This window comes from Equus przewalskii, chromosome 7 (assembly GCF_037783145.1).
Source record: "Equus przewalskii isolate Varuska chromosome 7, EquPr2, whole genome shotgun sequence".
NCBI classification, from domain to species: domain Eukaryota; kingdom Metazoa; phylum Chordata; class Mammalia; order Perissodactyla; family Equidae; genus Equus; species Equus przewalskii.
This window is the reverse complement of record NC_091837.1, coordinates 22,108,686-22,134,360: the sequence shown is the minus strand read 5'-3', so window position 1 is coordinate 22,134,360 and position 25,675 is coordinate 22,108,686. Positions and strand designations below refer to the sequence as shown.

At 59.1% G+C, this 25,675-nt stretch overlaps 1 protein-coding gene across 7 annotated transcripts in view; it reads left to right on the top strand.

Annotated features, from left to right (window-relative positions):
- Positions 1–25,675, top strand: part of CUX2 (cut like homeobox 2) — a 241,246-nt gene that overhangs the window by 204,307 nt on the left and 11,264 nt on the right. For 5 of the 7 annotated variants that reach the window (XM_070628909.1, XM_070628908.1, XM_070628907.1 and 2 more), the window contains 13 exons: positions 848–971; positions 2,669–2,745; positions 3,306–3,372; positions 5,393–5,441; positions 8,923–9,027; positions 11,945–12,136; positions 12,258–12,316; positions 12,769–12,817; positions 12,888–13,008; positions 14,402–15,076; positions 15,852–15,953; positions 19,802–20,571; positions 21,182–21,341. In XM_070628909.1, the coding sequence (XP_070485010.1) occupies positions 848–971; positions 2,669–2,745; positions 3,306–3,372; positions 5,393–5,441; positions 8,923–9,027; positions 11,945–12,136; positions 12,258–12,316; positions 12,769–12,817; positions 12,888–13,008; positions 14,402–15,076; positions 15,852–15,953; positions 19,802–20,571; positions 21,182–21,341 (2,550 nt within the window). Of the gene's footprint in view, positions 1–847; positions 972–2,652; positions 2,746–3,305; positions 3,373–5,392; positions 5,442–8,922; positions 9,028–11,944; positions 12,137–12,257; positions 12,317–12,768; positions 12,818–12,887; positions 13,009–14,401; positions 15,077–15,851; positions 15,954–19,801; positions 20,572–21,181; positions 21,342–25,675 lie in introns of all 7 variants that reach the window. The other 2 variants (XM_070628910.1, XM_070628913.1) reach the window with 2 other exon arrangements.

Below are 25,675 nucleotides of genomic sequence, written 5' to 3'. Positions count from 1 at the left end.
TGCCGTCTGCCGGGGGGAATGGTGTGCTGGGTCCTCAGTAAGTCAAACCTGAGCTACCCAGTGACCCAGCAGTTCCACTCCCAGGGCTGCCCTGCAAAGAGTGGAAGACAGGTGCTCTGGCAGCAACAGCCCGACGGTGGGACCAGTCCACTGCCCGTCAACAATGAACAAAAAGCAAAAGGGGGCACATCCGTGCAATGGAATATTATTCAGCCGTGAAAAGGAATGAAGATCTGACACACGTGACAACTGGGTGAACCTCGAGAACAGCATGCGAGGGAGAGAAGCCGGGCACAGGAGGACGTGTATGGTGATTCCAGTGATGTGAAATCTCCAGAGTCCGCAAATGCATGGACGGAAAGCAGATTGCTGGTTGTGGGGGGCCGGGGACTTAGCGGGGTGGCCATTTACTGGGGACACGTTTCCTTTTAGGGTGGTGACAGCGTTCTGGAATTAGTGGTCATGGTTGTGTAATATCATGAATATAATAAATGTCACTGAATTGTACACTTTGAAATAAACTGGTGAATTTCACGTGATGTATATGTTACCACGACTTTTAAAAAGTAGCTAGAAGGCTGGGGAGGCAGGGACGGTCTGAGGGGGCAGAGGCAGCCTCTGGGCCCGGGAACTTGACTTTCGGATGCCGGTGCTCGCTCGCCACACTGCAAGCCCATGACCGTGGGGACAGTGGCCTGGACAGCCTCGCTCCCTCAGCACCCGAGCTTGGGAAGTGGATTCTGTGCCAGCACGACCCGTAGACCCGTCGGGCTTGCAGAGCACAGCTCTGGCTGTCACCCGCTGTCAGTGACGGGTGATGTGTGGTCCCTGCTGTTTCTCCTTCTAGAGCAGAGAGAGGGGACGTCTCCGGCCGGGCCCACGCTGACCGAGGGGAGCCGCCTCCCGGGCATTCCCAGCAAGGCCCTCCTGACAGAAACTTTGCTGCAGAGAAATGAGGCGGAGAAGCAAAAGTGAGCAGCTCACCTGGCGGGGAGGTGGGACCGGGGAGGCAGAACCAGAGGGTCGCTCCGGCCTGTGACCCATGGGGAATCCCGATGCAGACTGGAGATGCATGCACACGCGGGCCTGGGTTTGAGCTCCACCTCAGCAGCTCAGGGGCCAGCCCTGGGCAGTTCCCATCAGCTCTCTGAGCCTCAGTTTCCCCATCTGGAAAATAGGGCTAATGGTGATGTATTAGTCAGGGTTCTTCAGAGAAACACAGCCAGTAGGTTTTCAGTTTAATGAATGAAGACATGTAGTTCAAGGACGTAGCTCACACAGAGGGGGCTGGCAAATCTGAACTGGTCGAGCCGGCCAGCAGGCTGGAAACCCTCAGGTAGAAGTCAGGGCTCCAGCCTTGGGGCAAAATTTCTTCTTCCTCAGTTTTGTTCTGAAGACCTTCAACTGATTATATGCGGCCCACCCACATTATTAAGACTAGTCTCCTTTACTTAATGTTGGTTGATTGTAGATGTTGACCCGTCTATGGAATCCCTTCACAGCAACCCCTAGATCAGTGTGTTGTTGAATAACGGGGTGCTGTAGCCCAGCAGGTGGACACATCACACTGACCGTCACAGGCAGTATCAACTCCTAGTCTGCTGTGAGGACGGAAGGAGATGACGCCTCAGCTCGGCACTCGCGCGGAGGGCGGTGTGGTGGGGAACAGTCGCCCTCACAGCTGGCGCGGTGGTGACAACACGTGGATTCCTGGGCGTGTCTGGGATGCCTCCGTGGCGGGCATTTCGTTTACCGTTCCGTTCACTTACTCCTTCCTTCCTTCGTTCCACGAGTTTGTGGAGCCGCCCACCGCGTGCCGGGCCCTCTGCCAGGGACACGGCAGTGAGCACAGTGGACGAAACCTCCGCCCTCCTGGAGCTGACTTTCTAGTGAAGAAGACACAAATAAGCAAGATAAATAAATGGCGTCCTAGATGAGAAGGGTTGTGAAGAAAACTATAGCAGAGGAGAGGGAGGATGAGAAGGGGGCTGAAGTTTTAATCAGGGTGTCAGGGCAGGCCTCACGGAGACAGGGAGCACAGCCCTGCGAGGTGAGGGCATGAGCTCTGCAGGTGTATAGGGCGGGGTATGACAGAGGAACAGCCAGTGCAAAGGCCCTGAGGTAGGAGCAGGCCTCTGTGGCTGGAGTGGAGGGAGAGAGGGGGAGGGGCGGGACCCCCTTCCCTGGAGCCACTCAGCCGACCTCGTAAGGCCCGGGCTGTGCATCAGCCACGCCCCTCTGTCTGTGCTGAGACCTTGCATCACCCCTGAGCTAGGCCCCAGGAGGCTGGCTGGGCGTCCCAGACTCCTGCCATGAGAGGGGAAAATGCCCCCAGGCCAGTCGTAGTAACTGTCGATGTCAAGGGAACACAGTGCCGGGCCCCACGCCAAACATGCTTCACGACACCCACTGAGGCAGGCCCCGTCAGAAACCGCGTTTTACAGACGAGGAAACTGAGGCTCTGGCTGCTGTAGGCCCCCGAAAATGCTGCCAGAACTTGACTGGCCGCCCAATGCGGGGCACACGGCCAGCAAAATAGCAGGGTGGCAGGTGCCTGACCATCGTGTCTACAGGCTTGTTACAGAGACAGGTGGAGGGGGCGGGGCGGGCGGGGTGGGAAGCCAGGTGGCCGTCGGTCCGCATGGCCTGCAGCCCCGTGTCCCCGCAGGGGCCTTCAAGAAGTCCAGATCACTCTGGCAGCCAGACTGGGGGAGGCGGAGGAGAAGATCAAGGTCCTGCATTCAGGTGCGTGTCTGGCACCTGGCCCGGCCTGTCAGACCAGGGGACCCAGAGGGAGGAGCAGGAGGGGACGGTGACACTAGGAACACGGGCTCAGGGGTCTAGAGTCAGGAGGGCAAGACGGGAGTTGGGAAGGGAGAAGAAAGACCTACACTACCCAGCAGGGATCCGAGCCTGGTCCCCAGAGGCCACGCAACAAAGGCCAGGCAGGCAACCAAGCCGGCTGGGCTGGGGAAGGCAGCAGGGAAGGGTGGAGACTGTGGCAACCAGGAGCACCCAGGCTGTAGCGACAGAGGTGGCCACTGCTGAGTGCCAGCCCGGCACTGCCACACGGCCTAGTGGCCCAGTCCCTTCAGTTCTCCCAGAGAAATCAGCAATCTGGAAGTTTATGAGAAATCCCTCAAGCCCCTCTGGGAGCAGGAAACTCACTGCCTATCACCAGTTCTAACCCAGGGAACTGTCTGCTCTCATTCGCCCCGCCTCCTCCCACCTTCCAGGCCCCACCGGAGGAGGTGTCCACCTCCCTGGGGGCGGGGAGCCTCACCCCGCTCTCTCCTTTTTCCCAGCGTTAAAGGCAACGCAGGCTGAGCTGCTGGAGCTGCGGCGGAAATACGATGAGGAGGCCGCATCCAAGTAAGTGCAGCACTGCTGGGGTATGCCTCCTCCATCTGACCCTCCCAGACCTGCCTCCTCCATCTGACCCTCCCAGACCTGCCTCCTCCATCTGACCCTCCCAGACCTGCCTCCTCCCTCTGACCCTCCCAGACCTGCCTCCTCCCTCTGACCCTCCCAGACCTGCCTCCTCCCTCTGACCCTCCCAGACCTGCCTCCTCCCTCTGACCCTCCCAGACCTGCCTCCTCCCTCTGACCCTCCCAGACCTGCCTCCTCCCTCTGACCCTCCCAGACCTGCCTCCTCCCTCTGACCCTCCCAGACCTGCCTCCTCCATCTGACCCTCCCAGACCTGCCTCCTCCCTCTGACCCTCCCAGACCTGCCTCCTCCCTCTGACCCTCCCAGACCTGCCTCCTCCCTCTGACCCTCCCAGACCTGCCTCCTCCATCTGACCCTCCCAGACCTGCCTCCTCCATCTGACCCTCCCAGACCTGCCTCCTCCCTCTGACCCTCCCAGACCTGCCTCCTCCCTCTGACCCTCCCAGACCTGCCTCCAACCTCTGACCCTCCCAGACCTGCCTCCTCCCTCTGACCCTCCCAGACCTGCCTCCTCCCTCTGACCCTCCCAGACCTGCCTCCTCCCTCTGACCCTCCCAGACCTGCCTCCTCCCTCTGACCCTCCCAGACCTGCCTCCTCCCTCTGACCCTCCCAGACCTGCCTCCAACCTCTGACCCTCCCAGACCTGCCTCCTCCCTCTGACCCTCCCAGACCTGCCTCCTCCCTCTGACCCTCCCAGACCTGCCTCCTCTCTCTCACCCTCCAGACATGCCTCCTCCCTCTGACCCTCCCAGACCTGCCTCCTCCCTCTGACCCTCCCAGACCTACCTCCTCCCTCTGATCCTCCAGACATGTCTTCTCTCTCTCATCCTCCAGACCTGCCTCCTCCCTCTGACCCTCTCAGACCTGCCTCCTCCCTCTGACCCTCCCAGACCTGCCTCCTCCCTCTGACCCTCCCAGACCTGCCTCCTCCCTCTGACCCTCCCAGACCTGCCTCCTCCCTCTGACCCTCCCAGACCTGCCTCCTCCCTCTGACCCTCCCAGACCTGCCTCCTCCCTCTGACCCTCCCAGACCTGCCTCCTCCCTCTGACCCTCCCAGGCCTGCCTCCTCCCTCTGACCCTCCCAGGCCTGCCTCCTCCCTCTGACCCTCCCAGGCCTGCCTCCTCCCTCTGACCCTCCCAGGCCTGCCTCCTCCCTCTGACCCTCCCAGACCTGCCTCCTCCCTCTGACCCTCCCAGACCTGCCTCCTCCCTCTGACCCTCCCAGACCTGCCTCCAACCTCTGACCCTCCCAGACCTGCCTCCTCCCTCTGACCCTCCCAGACCTGCCTCCTCCCTCTGACCCTCCCAGACCTGCCTCCTCCCTCTGACCCTCCCAGACCTGCCTCCTCCCTCTGACCCTCCCAGACCTGCCTCCTCTCTCTCACCCTCCAGACATGCCTCCTCCCTCTGACCCTCCCAGACCTGCCTCCTCCCTCTGACCCTCCCAGACCTGCCTCCTCCCTCTGACCCTCCCAGGCCTGCCTCCTCCCTCTGACCCTCCCAGGCCTGCCTCCTCCCTCTGACCCTCCCAGACCTGCCTCCTCTCTCTCACCCTCCAGACCAGCCTCCTCCCTCTGACCCTCCCAGACCTACCTCCTCCCTCTGATCCTCCAGACATGTCTTCTCTCTCTCATCCTCCAGACCTGCCTCCTCCCTCTGACCCTCTCAGACCTGCCTCCTCTTTCTGACTCTTCTCCTGCTGCCTCTTTGCCTGAGGCACCCGTTTCATGAAGCACCCTCTGGTCCCCACCTGCATGAGTGGGATTTGCTGGGCAGGGCCCTCTGCCTCGCCCCAAATCCTGGGGCTGTCCCCACTCCCCGACTCCACAGTCCAGCCCCCCACTGCAAGACCCCTGGGTTCAGGCAGGGGCTGGGGTTCCAGGGTGGGTGGGGCCCCACGGCCGCCGAAGCCCTTTTTCAGGCCTGTCTTTCTGTGTCAGGGCCGATGAAGTCGGGCTGATCATGACCAACCTGGAGAAAGCCAATCAGGTGAGGAGACGCGTGGGGGGCTCATCCTGCCCGGCGGGCCCGGGAGACGGGGCAGAGCCCCATTGGCGCTGACTGAACTGCGTGGGTGCTGAGGCTGAGGCCGGGAGATGGCTGGGCCTCCCTGCGCCCCTGGAGGAGGGGGGGCGAGGTGTAGACGGAACGCTCAGAGATACGATGACCGGGCAGCAATGGTCCAGGACCGAGCGCCTGACCCAGACTCTGGCGGCAGAGACATTGTCCCGGAGGAGGGGCCGTGGAGCTGAGGCCTGACAGACAAATCGAGAACGTAGAGGGATGGATTGCAGGTCATGGAACGGCCTGGTGGAGGCCAGCAGGTCGCCTGCAGAGCAAGGCGGGGCTCTCCAGGGTCTCTGGACAGTGGGAGGGGGGAGGCAGGGCAGGGGTGTTCCCATATGGTGGGCCAAGCGGGCAGGACTTCGAGAGGGGGTGAGGCGTGGCTGTGCGGTCCGGTCTGGAGTCTCGTGGGACCCCCGGCTCGCTGCAAGCCCAGCACAGAGGGGCATGGCCAGGAGGGGCCAGCAGTGTGACAGGGCAAGTGGTCGTTTCCCTGGGGGTCATTGTGGGAGGCCTCCGGAGGAGGGCCCTTTGCAGCTGGGTCCTGAGCGCAGACGTGTTCCTTGAGGAAGGGCCTCGGGCAGGAGCCCAGCACAGGGTGAGGCCCAGAGGCGCGGCACCAGGACCGGGTGCTCCCTCCTGCCAAGGGAACCTGGGAAAGAGGAGCATTTTTTTTTTTAAGATTTCGTTTTTTCCCTTTTTCTCCCAAAGGCCCCTGGTATATAGTTGTGTATTTTTAGTTGTGGGTCCTTCTATTTGTGGCATGTGGGATGCCACCTCAGCATGGCTTGATGAGCGGTGCCGTGTCCACGCCCAGGATCCGAACTGGCGAAACCTTGGGCCACTGAAGCAGAGCGCGCGAACTTAACCACTGAGCCACAGGGCGGCCCCCGGAAAGAAGAGCATTTTCAGGCTAGTTTTTGGAATAGGTGATCCATTTACATAGTTCAGAACTCCAAAAGGGACATCAGGGTGTGCCCGGAAACCCCGTCTCCCCTCCCTCCGGCAGCCTCCCTTCCCAGTTTCTGGGGTCTCCTTGCAGAGATGCTCCATCCATTCACAAGCCCATGAATATACCTGTTGTAACCCCTTTTTCAAACAAAAGCTGTAGCATACTACACACACCCACCCGCAGTTACTTTCTCCACGTACGTCTCTTAGAGCTCCCCCCGTACTCGTGTCTCACCCAGGGGACAGCAAACCTTCGTTCGCTAAAGCGTCCGAGAGTAAATATTTTCAGCTTTGCAGGCCCCCGTCACAGCAGTTCAGCTCTGCTGTGTGTGGAAGCTTTGACAATGTGGAAACGAATGAGCGAGGCCGTGTTCTGCTGAAACTTTATTTACAGAAACAGGCACAGGCTGCAGTCCGCCGGCCCGTGGTCTAACCAGGCCCCAGTGACGGACACTTAGGGTCTTTCCCATCTTTTACCATCGTCCTCAGTACCGCGGCGAATGACCTTGTGCAGAGATCACTTCACACACGCACGAGCCACTATGTAGGGTGAGTCCCTAGCCGTGGAATTACTGGGCAAAGGGCCTGCGCGTTTATAATTTGGCCGACGTGGCCGGACTGCCCTCCGTGGAATTGGGCCCATTCGCACTCCCAGAGCCACGCCAGTTCCTTGTGTCGTCAGACTTACCCGTCTTCGCCAACCAAATAGGCTGGAGAAAAGAGATCTCTGAGTAGCTGGAAGGGGAAGCATTTAAAATGTTTATTTTTTCTAAATATAAAACTAAAACCTGCTCATCATGGAAAGAACAGCAAAAAACATAAATGTCATCATATTAGGTTTTCAATATCTGTGTTTATTAACTGTCCTGAATGTGAGCAAGAGGGTTCTGGAGCAGAGCAGCTCCATGCTAGCACTTACTCAGTGAAAACCAGACCTTTGCCTCAGTTCTTACCCCGGGGGTGACAAGATGAGAACCAGGTGTCATCATCCCACATGCGCCAGGGAGAGAAAGCTGCGTCCGAGGGTCGGGATGGACAGAAGGCGAGCATCCTGGGGTTTCAGCGTTTCGAGTGCACGCGTTTCTCTGCAGGGGGTGAGATAAGCCTAGTGCTTTAAACCCAGCTTTATGTCCCAGGGGATGCGTCCGTGGTCTGGGCCTCCCCCCGAAATGTAAACACACAACTCTGGGGAAGCGAATCTCTCTGGGGTCCCCCTGGCTCCTCGGTCGGCAGTTGACTTCCGAGGCTTGTCTCTTAGCCCAGATCTCGAGTTTCAGTCAGATTTGCTCCGAAAGCCCCAACTGTGCCGAAATGTAAAAAGGTTTTCTGTACAACCCCACACACCCAAACCCTTTCCCCAGACACAACTGACTTGAACCATTTCTGGAACAAAGCAGGATCCCAGTGAATAAATAAGTCAACAAATCAATTAAAAAGAAATTAACAAAATGTGAATGTGGCCGTTTGTGGGTCCTGTGTGCATGTGGTGGGCATAGCATCTTGATGGCCAAGGTCAGCGTGTAAGTTAAGCACACCCACAATGACCTGCGTCACCAGCTGAGCTAAAATACAGCCCAGCTCTTTAATGTTCCAAGTAATGACCCAACCCCCCATAGACCCTGATGACGTTGACCAAGGTCACCAGTTATTGACGCGTCTGTGTGTGTCGGGCACTGAGCTAAGAGCCTTCCTGAGTTGTATTTCACCAAGTCACTTACTTTGCAAAACAACCCCGTGAGGTAGTTGCTTTCATATTCCGTTCTACAGATAGGGGAACCGAGGCTGGGGAGATGAAGTCTCTTTTGTCCAAGGTCACACAACCAGGAAGTGACAAAGCGCAGTGTCTCTCCCAGAGCCACAGGCTGCGTTGTTGTTGCCCCTTGGGTGCTTCCTTCCAGGCCTTCTTCTTAGAAATTCTGAAAGACTTAAGCTCCACCACAGACCCAGCTCGGCAAGCTGGCATTGATTTCTGGGTATTTCAGCCCGCCTCGCGCAGCAGACATAGTTTATTCCCCCCATTTCAGAAAAGGAAAACTGAGACCCGGGGTGGGGCGGGCACTTGCCCAGGGGCCTGCAGCAGCTTGTGGGCTGGGCAGCCGCCTCTGCAGACGCCCCCTAGGACACCCTCCGCACCCGGTTCCGTGGCATCTGGGGCAAGCTCTGGCCTTCTGACCAGCAGGGCCTGCAGTTTGCTTGGCCGATGGAGGTGGCCTGGAACTGTGTGAAAACCTGCCCAACAAGCCAGCGTCTCCCTTCCTGCCCCAGTGTGGCGGGAATGTCCCCGCTCCTCTTGGGGTCCCACGCCCCCCGGAGGAACCCAGAGCCAACTCGAGGGTCCGGGACCCCTGCCTGCCCAGCCCTCCTGAGACGGCGCAAGGAGATGGCGGGGGGCTGGGGTGGGGCCCTTTGGGGCCCGCTGGCCTCTTCACTGTGCTCACTGCCTTCTCCTCCGCAGCGAGCTGAGGCTGCCCAGCGCGAGGTGGAAAGTCTTCGGGAGCAGCTCGCCTCCGTCAACAGCTCGATCCGGCTGGCCTGCTGCTCCCCGCAGGGACCCGGTGGGGTAAGGATGCTGGGAGGGCCAGAGGCCGTGTTGGTGGGGATGGACACGTGGGTGACGTTTTGTGGGTCAGTCACGTGTATCTCTGTGAAATTGTGTCCATGGGTGTGTGTGGGTCTCTGTGCATACAGTGGGTGTCGCGTCTTAACTGCCAAGGTCGGGGTGTGGTCAACATAATCACCATGACTTGTTTCACCAGCTGAGCATCAGAGTACAGGCACAGCTCTTCCAACTTTTCAGGCTCAAGCTCCCATATGCCCTGATTAACAGGAAGTCCAGTATCCTCCTTTGGAGGCCCCCCCTTCTCCCCAGTTGTCCAAGAATGCCGGGGACTTACTCAGGTCCAAGAGGATCTGTCCTCTTGCCAGGTGCCCGGCCAAAGGGGCTGGGAGGGAGTTTGAGCCGTAGAGCAGCCGTGTGGTTTTGGCGGCTGCATCCAGGTGTCGCTGTTGACCACTGGTCTCCAACAGCTTGGCAGGGGCAGGGGACCAATGGCTCGGGTGCCCCCCAGTTCTCAGTCCTCCCAGGACTGCGGTCAGGCCACGTACCAGCATCTGAGCCACCGGTTCCCAAAGCACACCAGGGTGATCCAGTGGGGTTTCCCAACCAGCCACTCGCTGCCAAGAAGCATTCTCTAGTCACCAACCGTGAGGTTCCTGTGTTCAGCCTGGTTAATCAGTCTGTCTTTCTCTTTCCTCCTGGTTGGTGTTCCTTTGGGGTCCTGGGGTCGTTTCCTGCCAAGGGATTTTAGTCAGAGACCCCCCTAAGCCACCCTCCTGTCATATATCGAGAGGCTCGTCCTTCTTCTGCCAGAAAGCCTCAGCTTCTGTACATAAATTGGTCCAGCTTTCTTCCCAGGTCTCTGCATGCCAAGGGGTTCGGTTCGCGCTTCCTTTCGTGCAGCAGGTCTGCTCCAGCGTGACTGGCGGTCTCCACGTGAACCTGACGCTCTGACACGCAGACCACCTGTGTGTCTGTGTCTGTTTAAATATTGCAGTGTGTCTCTGTGAGCATGTGTTACTGTGTGTGTGTCTATTTGTGACCTTTGGGCAAATGACTGATCCTTAATCTAACTGTGCCTCAGTTTCCTCGTCTGTACAAGTAAGACCTACCTTCCAGGGTTATTGAGAGGACTACGTGTAAAGCACCTGAAATGGTTCCGGGCGTGTAGTCTATGCTCAGTGAATACTTGATGCGATTGTTATGACTACTAGTGTGTTGGTGTTTTTGCCTATGAGAGCATGTGCCCTCTTTAAGCACATGTGTGTCTGTGTGTGTCTGCTGACACGTCCATACGAGTGTGTGTCCTTGGTGGCTGTGTATTTCCGTGTGTGTGCATGTCAGCATGGGCTCGGGCAGGTACGTGTGTCAGCGTGTGCTGTGTCTTTCGGTGTGTCCACCTGTGTCTGTCCCAGGAGACAGTGTGTATGTGTCAGCATGCCTGGATGTCTGCACAGCACAGAGAGACTGAACACAGAGTGAGGGAGCTCACGAGGATGCCTCTGAGAGAACTTGCCAGTGGTTCTTAATTAACCCCCGTGGAGCCCAGCAAACGCTGTGCTAATCAGCCACAGGGAACTTTGCTGGTGTGGGGGGTGAGCTTTTCTGAGCACAACAGTGGCGCTCGATGCTAATTAATTTAATGTCTTAATGGCATCCGCTTCCTGTTTTAATTGGCATTTATCTCCATGGAAGAACGGCCGGGGTTGGTAGTGGTGGGTTGTGTTTTTTTGTAATCTTCTTAGATTCGTTTGTAATCGAGCTCAAGACCAGCCTGATTCAGGTCGCCTCAAACAGCAACCTCTCCATCTTCGTCTGGGACAAAGGGGCCATTTCCTAAAACCTGGAGGAGCGGCAGAGATTGGGGCTGGCCGCAAATTAGGAGGCGGAGGGAACCACTCCAGTGGGGCCCGTGGCTGCGAGGTCTCAGGTCCTGTCCTGAGGGTCTCTTACTGGAGTGGAAGCATGCCCTGGGGTAGGGCCTGTGCCCAACTTAGAAGCCCAAACCTTTGTCTGTGATGTTCCCTCTGCTGGGAACACCTGTCCCCACCACTCTCTCACCCAACTCGCTGCTTCCTTTCTTTTTCTTTATTGAAGTATAGTACACATAAGGGAAAATGTGCATGTCGTAAGTGTCCAACACAGCGAATTTCTCAGTGTGAACACACCCATCCCCGGCATCCACATAGATAGGTAGGACAGTCCCAGCGCCTGAGAAGGTGTTATGTGTCCCCATCCAGGTGTTACTCCCCCAGGGGAGCCAGTCGCCTGGCTCTAACAGCACAGATGGTTTGCCTGCTTTTGTATCTGGTCTTAAGTGAATCACACACCCTCTGGCGTCTGGCTTCTTTCACGCCGTATCGCACCTGGGAGAGTCGTCCAGGCTGTGTTGTGAGTCACTGTAGATGATCCATTTTCATTGCTGTGTAGTATTCCATTGTGTGGATATACCACAGTCTGTCCATCCATCCTGCTGCTGGTAGGCATTTGGGGCCTCCAGTTTTTGGCTGTTACAGAGAGGGCTGGCGTGAACATTCACCTTGGCATCTGTGTGTCTTGGTGCAGGTGCCTGCGTTTCTCCTGCATACGCCCCAGTGAGTGGAAGCACACACATTCTGCCTGTAGTGGATGCGGCCAGCTTTCCAGATCACTAACTTGTTCTTGAACTTTATCACGGTGTAGACACATCTTCCTCCAGAAAACCCTCCCTGCCCACTCCCCCTCCCTCCTGATTTAGTTTCAAGAATAGAGGGAAAGGCGTCCAGTCTGGTGGGACCAGCCTGAGCAAAGGCTCAGAGGTGGGAAGAGGAAAGCCACGGGCCTGTCGGAAAGGGGAGCTGTGCCACAGATGGGTCTCCTGTTTTGCTTGGGACTCGGGTGGGAGGCCCTACAGCCCCTCAGAGCACCTCTTTGTCCCCAGGACAAGGTGAACTTTGCACTGTGCTCGGGCCCTCGGCTTGAGGCTGCCCTGGCCTCCAAGGACCGGGAGATCCTGCGGCTGCTGAAGGACGTGCAGCACCTGCAGAACTCGCTGCAGGAGCTGGAGGAGGCCTCCGCCAACCAGATCGCCGACCTGGAGCGGCAGCTCACCGCCAAGTCCGAGGCCATCGAGGTGCGTCTCGGGGGTGGAACTGGGCAAACGGAGACGGGCAGGGTGTCCCCGGGCAGAAGGACACCCCGGCCAGTCCTCCGAGCATGGGCACCAGCCTCACCATCTCTGTGTGCTCTTCTAGAAGCTGGAGGAGAAGCTCCAGGCACAGTCCGACTATGAGGAAATTAAAACAGAGCTGAGGTATTGTGCGCATGGGGCACCACAGCCCCGGCCCTCTTCCCTGGGTGGTGGCGAGGGGCCCATGGCCAAGTTCATCCTCTTTCTCCAGACCCCACTTCGTGGTACCCTCGTCTCCTCTCCACTGGCCCCTGGTGTATCAAAACTTAACCATGCTCGGTCCTTTGCCATCAAGAAGTGGCCTTGCCAGTGCTGTACCGGGTGGGGGCTGCGTTGATCAGATGAGCTCGCGGGCCAGTGTGCCAGCCGGTGACCACAGCAGCCTCCAGGCAACACTGGGCCCAGTTCACAAGCTGCTCCTTCAGGCCCGTTGCTGCAGGGAGTGCAGCGTCCCGGGGGGTCAGGGGCCGGGCGCTCCTTCCCAGTCAGGGAAGATGAGTGGAAGTGCCCCTCACGAGGCCTGTCCCCAGGCCCGGGGACTCAGCTGGCCTCAGACGCTCCACTTTCTCTGGCAGCATCCTGAAAGCCATGAAGCTGGCCTCCAGCACCTGCAGCCTCCCCCAGGTGAGTGTCCCTGCCACGGTCCCCCCAGGGCAGGCTGTCACGGAGAGCCTTCCAGCAGCCATGCCCTCAGCCCGGCTTCTTGTCTCCGCAGGGCATGGCCAAGCCTGAAGACTCCCTGCTCCTGGCCAAGGAGGCCTTCTTCCCTGCGCAGAAATTCCTTCTGGAAAAGCCTGGCCTTTTGGCGAGCCCTGGTAGGGGTGGAGGGGTGCTCTCGGGGCTGAGGGGCCGGGGTAGGGGCTGCCCGTGGGCCTCTGGCCTTCTCCATGCCCACGGACCACTGCCTTCCACGCGGGCAGGACAGTGATGGAGAAAAGGGGTGCACACTGATTAAGCACCTGCTGTCTACCTGGGGCTGAGCCGGGTGCTGTCTGTGGCTAGACCAGCTGGCAGCTGTCCCAGAGGGTGTCCCCACATCCACACCCACACCAAGGACACACAGCTCACTCAGGCCCCCAAAAAGGCTCCACTCACCCCAAGCCTTTGTAGGCAGCAGGAAGAGATCATGGGGCAAGGTTCACCTTGCGCCCCCACGGCAGACATTGCTCTCTCCACGATCGCCGTCTCCGCCGCTTGCCCCTTCTCCCCACACAGTGGCTCCACCTCTGAGCTGGGTGGCCCCGGCTGGGGCTCTCTGTGCTGCCCCTGTTCCCCCATCCGTAAAATTGGGCCAGCAATGGGGCCTGCTTCCTGGACGCCGTGCACACGGGGAGGGCAGACACATAGGACAGGGCGGGGGGGCAGGGGGGCAGGAAGGGGGCGGCCTGCTGGGGTGGCATTAGCCCAAACTCCCGCCCAAACTCTCTGGAGCACGTGCTCCATTGCTGCTCCTGAGGGCAGGAGGGCGGTTCCCCAGATTGGCACTTGGACCCAGCCGTGAAGGATGGGCATAGGGAATTCGGGGCGGGGGCGGTGCTGGCGGAGACAGCCAGTGTGGGCACCTGGTGCTGCTGGACGCCATAGCGCTGTCTCCCCACCCCGTCCTCTCCTCCACCGATTTCTGTCTCTATGTATGTGTCTCTGCCTGCCTTTCACTGTCTCTCTGTCTCTCTCTTTCTCCCTCTCTGTCTTTCTCTCTGTCTCTGTCTGTCTCTGTCTCTCCCTTGGCTGTGCGTGGTTTCTTTCTCATGTGATTTCTCTCTCCCTCTGTTTCCCTGTCTGTCTCTCCGTCGGGTCTCTTTTCCTGTGTGTGTCTCTTGCTACTGCTTCCTCTGTCTCCCTGTCTCCCTCTGTCTCTCCCTTCTTCCCCCGTCTGTCTGTCTCTCCCCTCTCCCTCTGTCTGTCTCTCCCCTCTTCCTCCATTTGTCTGTCTGTCTCTCCCATCTTCCTCTGTCTGTCTCTCCCCTCTTCCTCTGTCTGTCTGTCTGTCTCTCCCCTCTTCCCCCATCTGTCTGTCTCTCCCATCTTCCTCTGTCTGTCTGTCTCTCCCCTCTTCCCCCATCTGTCTGTCTCTCCCCTCTTCCTCTGTCTGTCTGTCTATCTATCCCCTCTTCCTCCATCTGTCTGTCTGTCTCTCCCCTCTTCCCCTGGCTGTCTGTCTGTCTCTCCCCTCTTCCCCCGTCTGTCTGTCTGTCTCTCGCGTTCTAGAGGAGGACCCTTCGGAGGACGATTCCCTCAAGGACTCGCTGGGCATGGAACAGTCCTACCCATCGCCTGCACAGCTCCCGCCACCGCCAGGGCCCGAAGACCCCCTGTCCCCAGGCCCCGGGCAGCCCCTGCTGGGCCCCGGCCTGGGCCCCGATGGCCCTCGGACTTTCTCGCTGTCCCCCTTCCCCGGCCTGGCCTCGGGGGAGAGACTGGCAGGGGACGTGCTGCCGTCCAAGCCCATGATGGCCCCGGCCACCTTCAAGGGGGAGGCAGGCGGCCTGCTGGTGTTTCCGCCAGCCTTCTATGGCTCCAAGCCCCCCACGGCCCCTGCCACCCCCGCCCCTGGCCCCGAGCCGTCCGGGGGCCCCGAGCCGGCGGACGGAGCAGGGGGTGGTGGGGCCGGGCCGGGGGCCGGGCCGGAGGAGGAGCAGCTGGACACGGCGGAGATCGCCTTCCAGGTGAAGGAGCAGCTGCTCAAGCACAACATCGGGCAGCGGGTGTTCGGCCACTACGTGCTGGGGCTGTCGCAGGGCTCCGTCAGCGAGATCCTGGCCCGGCCCAAGCCGTGGCGCAAGCTCACGGTGAAGGGCAAGGAGCCCTTCATCAAGATGAAGCAGTTCCTGTCGGACGAGCAGAACGTGCTGGCTCTGAGGACCATCCAGGTGCGGCAGCGAGGTCAGTGGCCGCCGGGCCGAGGGGCTCAGGCCTGGACCTGCGGCCAAGCCCAGGGCCGGGGGCTGGCTGGGCAGAGCACGGGCCGGGTGCAGGGCCTGGTTCTGCTGCCTCCCGCTGTGTCACCCAGGACGAGTGACTTTGCCTCTCTGTACCTCAGTTTCCCTCTCAGTTTCCTGAGCCTGGGGCTCTCCCCTGCTCTCCTGGCCCTCATGGGCAGCTCAGGCTGATAATGAGGGAAAAGGCCGGGCCCAGGGGCTGTCCTGGCATGTACCCCCTGAGCACCCCAAGCCTCAGTTTACCCATCAGTAAGATGGCCTGCATGACGGCCAAGCTTGCCAGACTTGGTTTTTGGGTAATCTGTGTGAAGGGCCCATACTTTGACCTCGCCGACACCTGAGTTTGAGTCTCCGCTCTGCCATTCATCCACTGGCTGACCTCGGGCCGTTCACTTTAGCTTCCCTGTGACTCGTTTTCCCCATCTGTCAGCCTCTTAGGGGGGTCAAATGAGTATAAAGCACAGAGAAACTGCCCGAGAACTGTTAGCTGTTGTGGTGGTGGCTGCCGTCATTGTTTTTGTTATTATTATTGTTTCAAGCCAGAATGACTGTGTGTCCTCAGTTTGTCCCACAGACTAGCTAAGGGGTGGTCCTGCCGCACTCCCACAGCCTGGGCCTCACTCCCAGGGAGGGGACCAGCCCTTCACGCAGGGCCCCACTCCAGGGACTGGCCCCCAACACACAGGTCCCCACAAAAGAGGCCTCCTCTCCTCCCTCAGGCAGTATCACTCCGAGAATCCGCACGCCTGAGACAGGCTCGGATGACGCCATCAAGAGCATCCTGGAGCAGGCCAAGAAGGAGATCGAGTCTCAGAAGGGGGGTGAGTGTGACACTGCAGGTGGGGCCTCATCCCGCTCCATCCACCCGGAGGGGAGTCCAGGCAGGTCAGAACCTGTTCTCCTCTTGCACAAGCTGCAGCAGGGTGAGGCTTAGGCCCGGAAAGCGCCCGATCCACGGCCTCCACGCCCGATCCACCAGCACCTGTGGCTTGATCTGTTTAAGTAAACAAAGCGAAATGACAACCTCAGTTCCGCGGCCGCACCAGCCGCGTGGCACGGGTGACGAGGGCCGGCCTGCCGGGGCAGCCCAGCTGCAGAAGGCGTCCCCCGTTGCCAAGTTCTGTCGGCAGCGCCGTCCTCAGCTCTCGGGAGGCACGGGGTCTGTGATCCCCGGGAGCCTGTCAGACACGCTGAGGCCTGAGCCTCGGCCCTGGCCGGCCGGCCACCCTCCTCCTGCGCCTCCGCCCCCTGGGTCCCAAGCAGACCTGCGCTCCGGGCTCCCCCCCTCAGACGCAGCCCCTGTGCTCTCTCGGGGCCCCGCGGCCGTGTCCTCATGCTGCCGTGCAGCCACAAACGCAGCCACGAGCAACACGATGTTGTGGTCTTATGGCTCCGGGCTCAGAGGTCCGATCAGCCTCACTGGCTGTGGTCAAGGTGTCGGCAGGCTGGGTTCCTTCTGGAAGCTGCAGGGGAGACTCCGTTTCCTCGCCTCCTTCTAGGGCCTTCCGGAGGACATCCGCATTCCTTGCCTTGCGGCCCCTTCCTCCATCTTCAAGGCCAGCCTTGTAGCACCTTCACTTTCTTCTCTGACCCTCCCGCCTCCCTCTCGTAAGCACCTTGTGATGACATTGGGCCCCCCGGATAACCCAGGACAGTCGCCCATCTCAGGACCCTTCCGTCAGTCGCAGCTGCGAAGTCCCTGGGCCGTGTCAAGTAACAAATTCACGGGTCCCACGGCTGCGACCGACGTCTTTGGGGCCCATCGTTCAGCCTGCACAGCACACGTTCTTCATCAGCCCCTCACACGTGGGGCCCCCAGGGCCCCCCCAGGCCCTCTCGCTTTCCTGCTCAGTGGATGAGTTAATCCACCCCTGGAAGTTTCAACAGCCAACAACGCCCGAGTCGCTCCCTCTCCAGGCCAGACCCCTCTGGAGAGTTCTGGAGCCACAGCCGACGGCCGTCTGGGCGTGTCCACCAGGGTCCCCCACTGGCCCCTCAAATTCAGCGTGTCTGAGACGGACCTCACTGTCTGCCCTACCCGTCACTTATTCCCCAAACCTACCCTCTCGGGGCCTGGGAACCTGTCACCGATGGTGCTAGAAACCCGGCGTGGGGTGAGGGACTGTCCTTGACCCCTAATCCCCAGCAGCCAATCTGTCGCCCCATCCAGGGGTCCTTCACCCTCTAAGTGGTTTTCTCAAGCTTGTTCATTCCCACCCCCACGGCCCCCAGCCTCGTGAGCTGCCATCATCACTTGCTAGGACCCTTGCAGTAGCCTCCTCATGGGTCCTCCAGTGACATTCCAGGACCCGTGCCAGCCCCTTCTCTACCCGGAGGCGGAAGGGGTCTTTCTAGAGCACACACATCTTCATGTCTCTACTCAGAATCCTTCCATGGCTCCCCATTGCCTTCAGGACAAAATCCCACTTCCTCAGCAAGGCCCACAGCCCTCTAACCTTCAGCCTCCTCCTGAGCCTCCACACCTCCCAGATGAACTGTGTATAGTCATGCCCATCCTCAGGCTGTTCCCTGGGCCCCTAACGCCATCCGCAGCCCAGACACCTTTCACCTGGGCAACTCCTGCTCATACTTTACAACTCAACTCAGAAGTCACCTCCTCCAGGAAGCCCCCCTTCCCTATCCAGATGGATTGGATACTTGGATCCCTCCTTGGATTCCGCATAATTATTTACATTGCTTGGTGCAATGGAGCCAGAGTGGCCTGGCTGCAAATTTTGCTATTTATCAGCTGTGTAACCTTGGGCAATTTACTTAGCCTCTCTGTGCCTCCATTTTCTCATCTTTCAAATAGGCACAGTATTAGTACTCCCTTCTGAAGGTCGCGTGAGGATCAAATGAGCTCAGGTGTGGCAGCGCTCAACCTGGGGCCTGGCACAAGGACAGTGCCCCTGAAGGGTCACCCGTCGTTACGGTTAACGTTATCATCATCGTCTCTATTGTTGTTTGTTCATGTTACAAATGACTCTGCTGCTGTGGCTGTCCCCCCACCAGTCTAGAGCTTCTTGTGGCCAGAGACCCAGTCACATCCCTGTGCCCAGCACAGAGCGGTGCAACACGGCATGGACCGTTCCTGATTTAGAACTGGGCTCTGGCTTCGGCGCTGCCACTCCATTTTGCGGTGTCTGCTGCCTCTTGGTGGCGACTCAGAGCAAGTGTCCCAATTCCCAAGCCTTTGCTTGCTGCTGGGAGCAAGTCTCCCAGAGCCCTCCCTCCCGCCTTGTCCCAGGGAGGGGCCGGGGGAGGCTCACAGGCTGGGAGCTGACACCCCCCCACACACCCCTATAACCCCATGAGCCCCTACTGGGTACACATTCATTTCTTTCTTCTAGGTCAGCTCCTGCAGCAAGAGAGAGGCAATCATTCAGTAAACATTTATTAAGCACCTACTGTGTGCTAGACACAGGTTATAGATGTGGATGAGACGTGATATTGGGGTGGAAGTAACCATGAGAAACAGTCTAATCTCACTCTCGCTAAACACACAGGACAGCTGAGGGCAGAGAGGGGAAGGTGTGCCCACGGTTACAGAGACCAAAGGAGGACCCGGGCCTCCTGACTCCCTGTCCAGTGCTCTCCCACCAAGGGGTCAGAAACAAGGCAGCAGGGAAATTTTAAAGGCAGCATCACAGCGAGGAAACATTGACACAAGCGGCCCAGCCAGGGGGTTTCCATTCAGGGTCTGTGGAGAGTTCAGCAGGAGGAAAAGTGCCAAGGGTGTCACCCACACCCCCAACAAGAGGGAATGCCTAGCAGAGAGAGACTGGCAGTCGCCCGGGAGGAAGTGACTGTGGCTGACTTCTAACTCGGGAATTCTGCTCCTGGGAATCGAAGGAAATGTCCAGAATGGGGACAAAGATTTACGTACAAGCTCTTCCTTTATTGTTATTCACAACAGTGACTAACTAGAAACAACCTAAGAGTCCAGCAGTGGGGGATCCGGTAAGTGGAGCAGAGAATATCCCCTCACTGGCATACGCATCCATGACAGATAGAAGAACTTTTAATCATAGGAAAAAACACTCCTGCTGATACTGAGTGGGGACAAACCAGGCTACACTCCCACATGTCAGGGATAATCATCCATGCATGGATTTGGAAAACAGACCAGAGGGGAGTACATAAGAATATTTCGCGTGGTTGCCTCGGGGAGAGAGGTTAGAGGGAATTTTTATTTTCATCTTAATTTTATGTGCTTTCTTAGCTCTCCACAATAGGCGTGTATTACTTTTTTTTTTAATTGAGGCAAAATTCACATGACATAAAATTAACCACGTTAAAGGAAACAATTCAGTGGCATTTAGCACCTTCACAGTGTTGTGCAGCCAGCACTGGGTAGTATTTCACTGTGTGACCATACACTATTTATTATCCATTCTCTTTGTGGGCTTTTGGCTTCATGACATTGTTTTGCTGTTAGAATAAATGTTACATTATCCCCAGGAGCACTTTCTCCCCATATGCTCAAATCTCACTCTCCACCTGATTTTTCACGGCTGCCTAATATTCCTCCATACAGATAGACCATAACTTACTTAACCCATCCCCAATTGTTGGACACAGAGGTTGCCTCCCAACATTTTGCTGATATGAATACCGTACCGTGAACATCTCTGCCCTCCCAGCCCTGACGGTGTCATTCTCCCCGCAGGTGAGCCCAAGAACTCCACAGCCCCATTGAGCATCACCAACGGCACAGCCCCTGCCAGCACCTCGGAAGATGCCATCAAGAACATCCTGGAGCAAGCGCGCCGCGAGATGCAGGCGCAGCAGCAGGCCCTGCTGGAGATGGAGGCGGGCCCCCGGGGCCGCTCAGTGCCTCCCTCGCCCCCAGAGCGGCCCTCACTGGTTGCCGTGAGCCAGAACGGAACCCCGGCCTACGTCAAGCAGGAGGACGGTGGCGGCGGTGGCGGTGGCGGGGGGACCAGCAGCAGCGCCACGCAGACGCCCCTCACGGTCCTGTCCCCCGCCGCCTTCGTGCAGAGCATCATCCGCAAGGTCAAGTCGGAGATCGGGGACGCCGGCTACTTCGACCACCACTGGGCCTCGGACCGCGGCCTCCTCGGCCGCCCCTTCGCTTCTGTGTCGCCGTCGCTGTCCTCCTCCTCGTCCGGCTGCTCCGGCCAGCCCAATGGGCGCGCCTGGCCCCGAGCGGACGAGGACGACGGGCCGGGCGGCGAGGACGAGGCCCCGCGCTCAGCCGAGCTCAAGGCGGAGGGCGGCGGGCCCGAGGCGGGTGGGGGCCGGCCGGCCTGCTACCCGGCCTTCGCGCCACGCAGCCTGAAGCCCACGGTGCCTCCGCTGACCCCCGAGCAGTACGAGCTCTACATGTACCGCGAGGTGGACACCCTGGAGCTGACGCGCCAGGTCAAGGAGAAGCTGGCCAAGAACGGCATCTGCCAGCGCATCTTCGGGGAGAAGGTGGGGAGCAGCCCCCCAGGCAGGAGAGATGGGGGAGCAGGCGGCGGGGCCGCCACCCAGGCCTGGTGACCCCGACCCCAGCCCTGAGCCTGCATCCGCCTGACCCGGGCGGCAAGGCCGGCCCTCCGTCCTCTGGTGCTCCAGCAGGGCGCTGCCAGCTGGTTAGCAAACAGCCGCTGGCCTCCCCTCCTCTGGGCCCGCCTCCCTCCCGTGATCCAGCCATGGAAGGGTGAAGGCTCAGCCCTGCCGGGGCCTCCTGATGGGGTCGGCCTGCAGTCCCAGCTGGGAAGTCATTTTTAACGTCACCTCTGCCCTTAGCAGGGCAGCAGGCAGAGGGGCAGGCGAGTTCAGAGGAGGCAGAAGGGACGCAAGTGGGAGGCAGAGGAAGTCTTCCTGAAGGAGGGGGCACCGAGGGGTCGTCAAGTCCAGGAGGATGTTTACATGTAGGGATGCGGGGAGGGCACTGCAAGAGGGTGCAGCACGGCACCCGCGGGCCCTGAGAAATGAGGGACGGATGGAGGCAGCCCTGAGGGTCTTGGGGGCAGGGCTGGAGGATGGCCAGGGTCCCTGGGGCCTGCTGACCTTCAGTTCCCGCCCCGCCCGTCCCCAGGTGCTGGGCCTGTCGCAGGGCAGCGTCAGCGACATGCTGTCGCGGCCAAAGCCGTGGAGCAAGCTGACGCAGAAGGGCCGGGAGCCCTTCATCCGCATGCAACTGTGGCTCTCTGACCAGCTCGGCCAGACTGGCGGCCAGCCGCCCCGCGCCTCCCAGGGTGAGTGCAGGCGGGCCCTCCAGGGGTGCAGCCAGGCCGCAGAGGGCACCCCCTGCCCAGGCCACGCAGTGGCCCGCGTCCGCTCCACAGCCCTGCAGCCACGGTGCGCCCCTGCAAGCCTACCATGCTCCCAGCTGGGGTCCCTGCTCCTTCCCCAGAGGGATGCACGTGTCGCTGGTTTTAAACCAGGTGGGACCAGGGCTCGTGGAGCAAGTGGAGAGAACTTTGCACGTGGAGCCCCATCCCCACCCCGTTTCCCGATCATCCACCGTGCAGCCTCAGAATCCTTCTTAGCACAGGGCCTGGGGCCACCGTTATCCGTCCACTAGTGCACAGGCAGGTGGAGTCTCAACTTTGCCTGGGTGAGGAAACCAAGGCTCAGAGAGTTGTCCAAAGTCTCAGAGCCCGAGAGCGGAGGGATGGGGGCACTCCAGGGATCCCAGGCCGTGAGGAGGCCTGGCTGTGGGGACAGGACACCTGACTGCCCGCGGAGACCAGAGAGAGGCACAGAGGAGGAGAGGCCAGACTCCGAGCCCGAGACCCTCGGCTGGGCCAGCTTGCCTGCCTGTGGAGTGGGGATTGGTCCACAGGACGCAACCACGTCCCAGCTCAGAGACGAACCAGACCGCCAGGTGGCAAGGGGAATTCCGCCAGAACCACGCTGTCTAGCAACAAAAGCGCCCCAGGGGATGATGTTTGCTTAGGACGCTGACGCCCGCAGGCAAGACTGCACACGTGGTCGTGTTGGGCTCCAGGCTGTGCATTAAAATAGAAGGAGTCACGGCCCACCAGCCTGGGGAGAGGGGCTTTGGCCGTCTGCTACTTTGTCTTTAAAACAAACAAGATTGGAGGCAAACAGGGCAGTGTTAACATCCACTACGGTGCTGGGCCCAGGGTAGGGACGGGAGACTTACATATTTTTTTCTGTATATTCCAAAACTTTGAAATATTTTGTAATTAGGATTTTTAACTGAAAAACTGCTCCATAAGGAGGGTAGGCAAACGAATGGGACCGTTACAGTGACGTTGGTCACTTGTCACACACAGCGTGGGGCGCTGCACTGCTTTCTTCTTTCATCCTCAAGTCAGTCTCGACCGGGGCGGGGTGGCAGGGCCGGTGGGGCGGGGGAGGACTGTCTGTGGTTCCTGTTGTACAGAAGAAGAAGCCGAGGGTCTGAGTAGTGTAGTGACTTGCCCAAGGTCACCGGCCCGTTGGTGGCAGAGCCAGGATCAGAACGCAGGGCTGTTAGCCATTAGGCTCTCTGCCTCCTAGAGTGCCCACGGCAGGGCCCACCCGTGAAAGGTTCCCATCCTTTTTGTTGTTGTGTTGTGTTTTAATTAATTTTTTTGTTATGGTAAAATTCACATAACATAAAATTTACTGTTTTTGCAATTTTTTTGAAGTGTGCAGTTCAGTGGCATTTAGTGCATTCACAGTGTCGTGCGACCATCTCTGTCTAGTTCCGGGACGTTTTCATCACCCAAGAGGAAACCTCATACCCATTAAGCATCCTTCCCACTGCCGCCTCCCCAGCCCCTGGCACCCGCCAGCCTGCTGTCAGACTCCGTGGGTCTTCCCGCTCTGGGTGTTTCATCCCGGTGGAATCACACAGCGTTGGCCTTTTGTGTCTGGCTTCTTTCCTTAGCGTGATGTTTTCACGTCCACGTGTGGTGTAGTAGGTGTCAGAGCTTCATTCCTTTCATGGCTGACTCCTGTTCCACTGTGTGGATGGACCAGCCTGTGGCCGTGGTGACTCACGCCGCGGTGAAGGTTGACGTGCGTGTTTCCGTTTGGCATCTGTTTTCAGAGGTGGTTCCTTTGGCCCCATATCTGAGAGTGGAATTGCTGAGTCGTACGGTAACTCTGTGTTAACTCGCTGAGGAATTTCCAAACTTTTCCACAGTGGTTGCACCATTTCCCTCCCCAGCAGTGTGTGCGGCATCCCTATTTCTCCACATCCTTGTCCGCACGTGCTATTCTCCGTTTTTGACCGGAGCCATCCTAGTAGGCGTGAAGTGGTATCCCATTGTATCTTGGTCTGCATTGCCCCGATGTCTCATCGCCTGGGTTTTTTAAGTTTCTTATTGTGGAAAGATTTGGAGGAGAATAGAGTTAGGCAAAGACAATCAAGATTGGTGTTCCTGGCAGAAGAAATGGCACAAGCAAAGGCTGGGAGGCAGGACCATCCGTGGTTTGGGGTGGGAGGTGTGTGCAGGTGACGTGACCCCCGGTCACCTGCTTACCCACAGACCAGGATGCCAGGGCCCCCGGTTCGTGGAAGCAGACATGTGAGCGGTAGCCACTGGCCCCAGGGGTACGTGGTGGTTGATCCAACCAAGGCCACCACTTGTCCACAGCCCAGAGTCAGGAGAGTGATCCGCTGCCCAAAGGTTGCGTAGTCTGGCCATGGTCGTGGGTCTGGGCCTGTCCCGGCCCCTCACTTGTCCATGCCCCTCCACACTGGCCAGTGGGGCAGGGACTGGGGCTGGATCCCCCACTGTCCGGGGCGTTGGGGGTGAGCCGGATGCCAGGGGCGGGTATAAAGTGGGCCCCCCGCCCATGAACAGTGACCTGTGCAGACACCAGGTTAATTAACCAGCCCCATTAGTGACGCCCACAGTGGTCGACATCAGCATTCCAGGCACTTCTGTCCAAGGCCTCTCAGAATCTCGAGCAGTTGAGGAAGCCCTGCTGCCACGCGGCCCCTCTGTCTTCCTGCTGTCTCTCCTCTCGCTCCCCCTTGACTTTCTTGCTGTGTCTCTCCCCACCTCCCGCTTCCCCTGCCCCTCTCTCTCTGCGCCTTTCTCACCGTCGCCTTCTAACTCTGCTCTCTCTGTTCTCCCTCATTGTCTCTCCCTGTCCCTCCATCTTGCTCCCTCGCTGTCTCTCTATCGTGACCAACCGTCCCATTTGCCCAGGACTGAGAGGTTGCCCAGGACGTGGGACTTTCTGTACTAAAGTCCCAGGCAAACGGAGACCAGTTGGTCACCCTGCCTCCCGCTCCGCCCCAGCGCCCCGCCCACAGCCCTGTCCGCTGCCCCGGCTCCAACCCCGCAGGCAGTGGGACCAGCCCCAGGGCAGCTGACTGCTCGCGTCCGACCTCGGCCCTTTGTGGTCAGCGTGTCCCTCCCAACAGGAGTGATTCCGCATCTTTCAGTAATTTGGTCGGAAGCGTCCTCGCAGTCAGAGTGGTGGGCAGAGGCCCACGTGCTGCCTGGGGTGGGGCGGGGGTGGGTGCTGGCTGGCTTCAGGCTCCTCGTCCGGGTTTATCTCCATCCCCTCGTCCGCTCCCTCTCTGGCTGGACTCTGGCCCGTTGGGTGGGGATGCGGGTGCAGATGGTTTTCCAAGAGGCAGATGCCCTTGAAGACCTTCAATGCTCCTCAGCTGAGCCCGGCTCCCTCCCCTGCCGGCCGTGGGGTCAGCCACTCACTTTCCAGGGCCGGCCCCTCCCCGCCGGCTTTGCGTCTCTGCTGATGACGGTGACGGGGGACGTGTCCATGTGTCCGTGTCGGCTCTGGCATCACACAGAGGTCACCTGGATGGCCAGGACCAGCCAGTTTGGGGGTAGGGGGGACGTTAGAGTCCCCGTGAGCCCAGACCTGGGCTGCCAGCCACACAGGCCTGTGATGCCGTGACTCAGGACTTAGGCACTTCAGTTTGCACCGTTCAGGGGTAATCAGGGGTCCTGGCTGAAATTTACTCACTCAGCAGACGTGTTCCAGCACCTCCTGCCTCCCCGGCCTCTAGGACTCACTAGTGTGTGGTCCCTGCCCTCCAGGGGCTCGTAGGCGGTGGGTGAGAGGACGGTGTTAGGCGTAAGCAGACCTGAGCTCAAGTCCTGATTTTGCCAGTAGGCGCTGTGTGACCTTGGACACGTTGCCTAAGCTCTCTGAGCCTCAGTTTCCTCATCTATAAAATGGGATGACATAGTACCTACCTCCTAGAGGTGTCAGGAGGGTGCCCTGAAATCATGGGCATAAAACATGTAGCACCATGCTGGGCAGTGGTAAGTGCCCAATGAAAGGAAGCTTTATTAATTATTGTCATTGTCATCATCATCATCATTGGTGTCATCTGGTAAGGGAGTGATCTGGCACAAGCAAGAAATTCTAGTGAACTGTGACAATGTGTAGTTACTGTGCTATTAGACCCCAAAGGTGTGCACCTCAGGGAAGGGGCATTTGGGACTGGGTCTTGAAGGATGCATAGGAGTTCAAGGTTGGGGGAAGGCCTTCACAGTGGCAAGACCAGCCTGGGCAAAGGCATATGTAGGAGGTTTGTTGGGAGAGGACTAGAGGGACTGTGAGTAGCTCCAGGCCTGTGGGGTGAGCA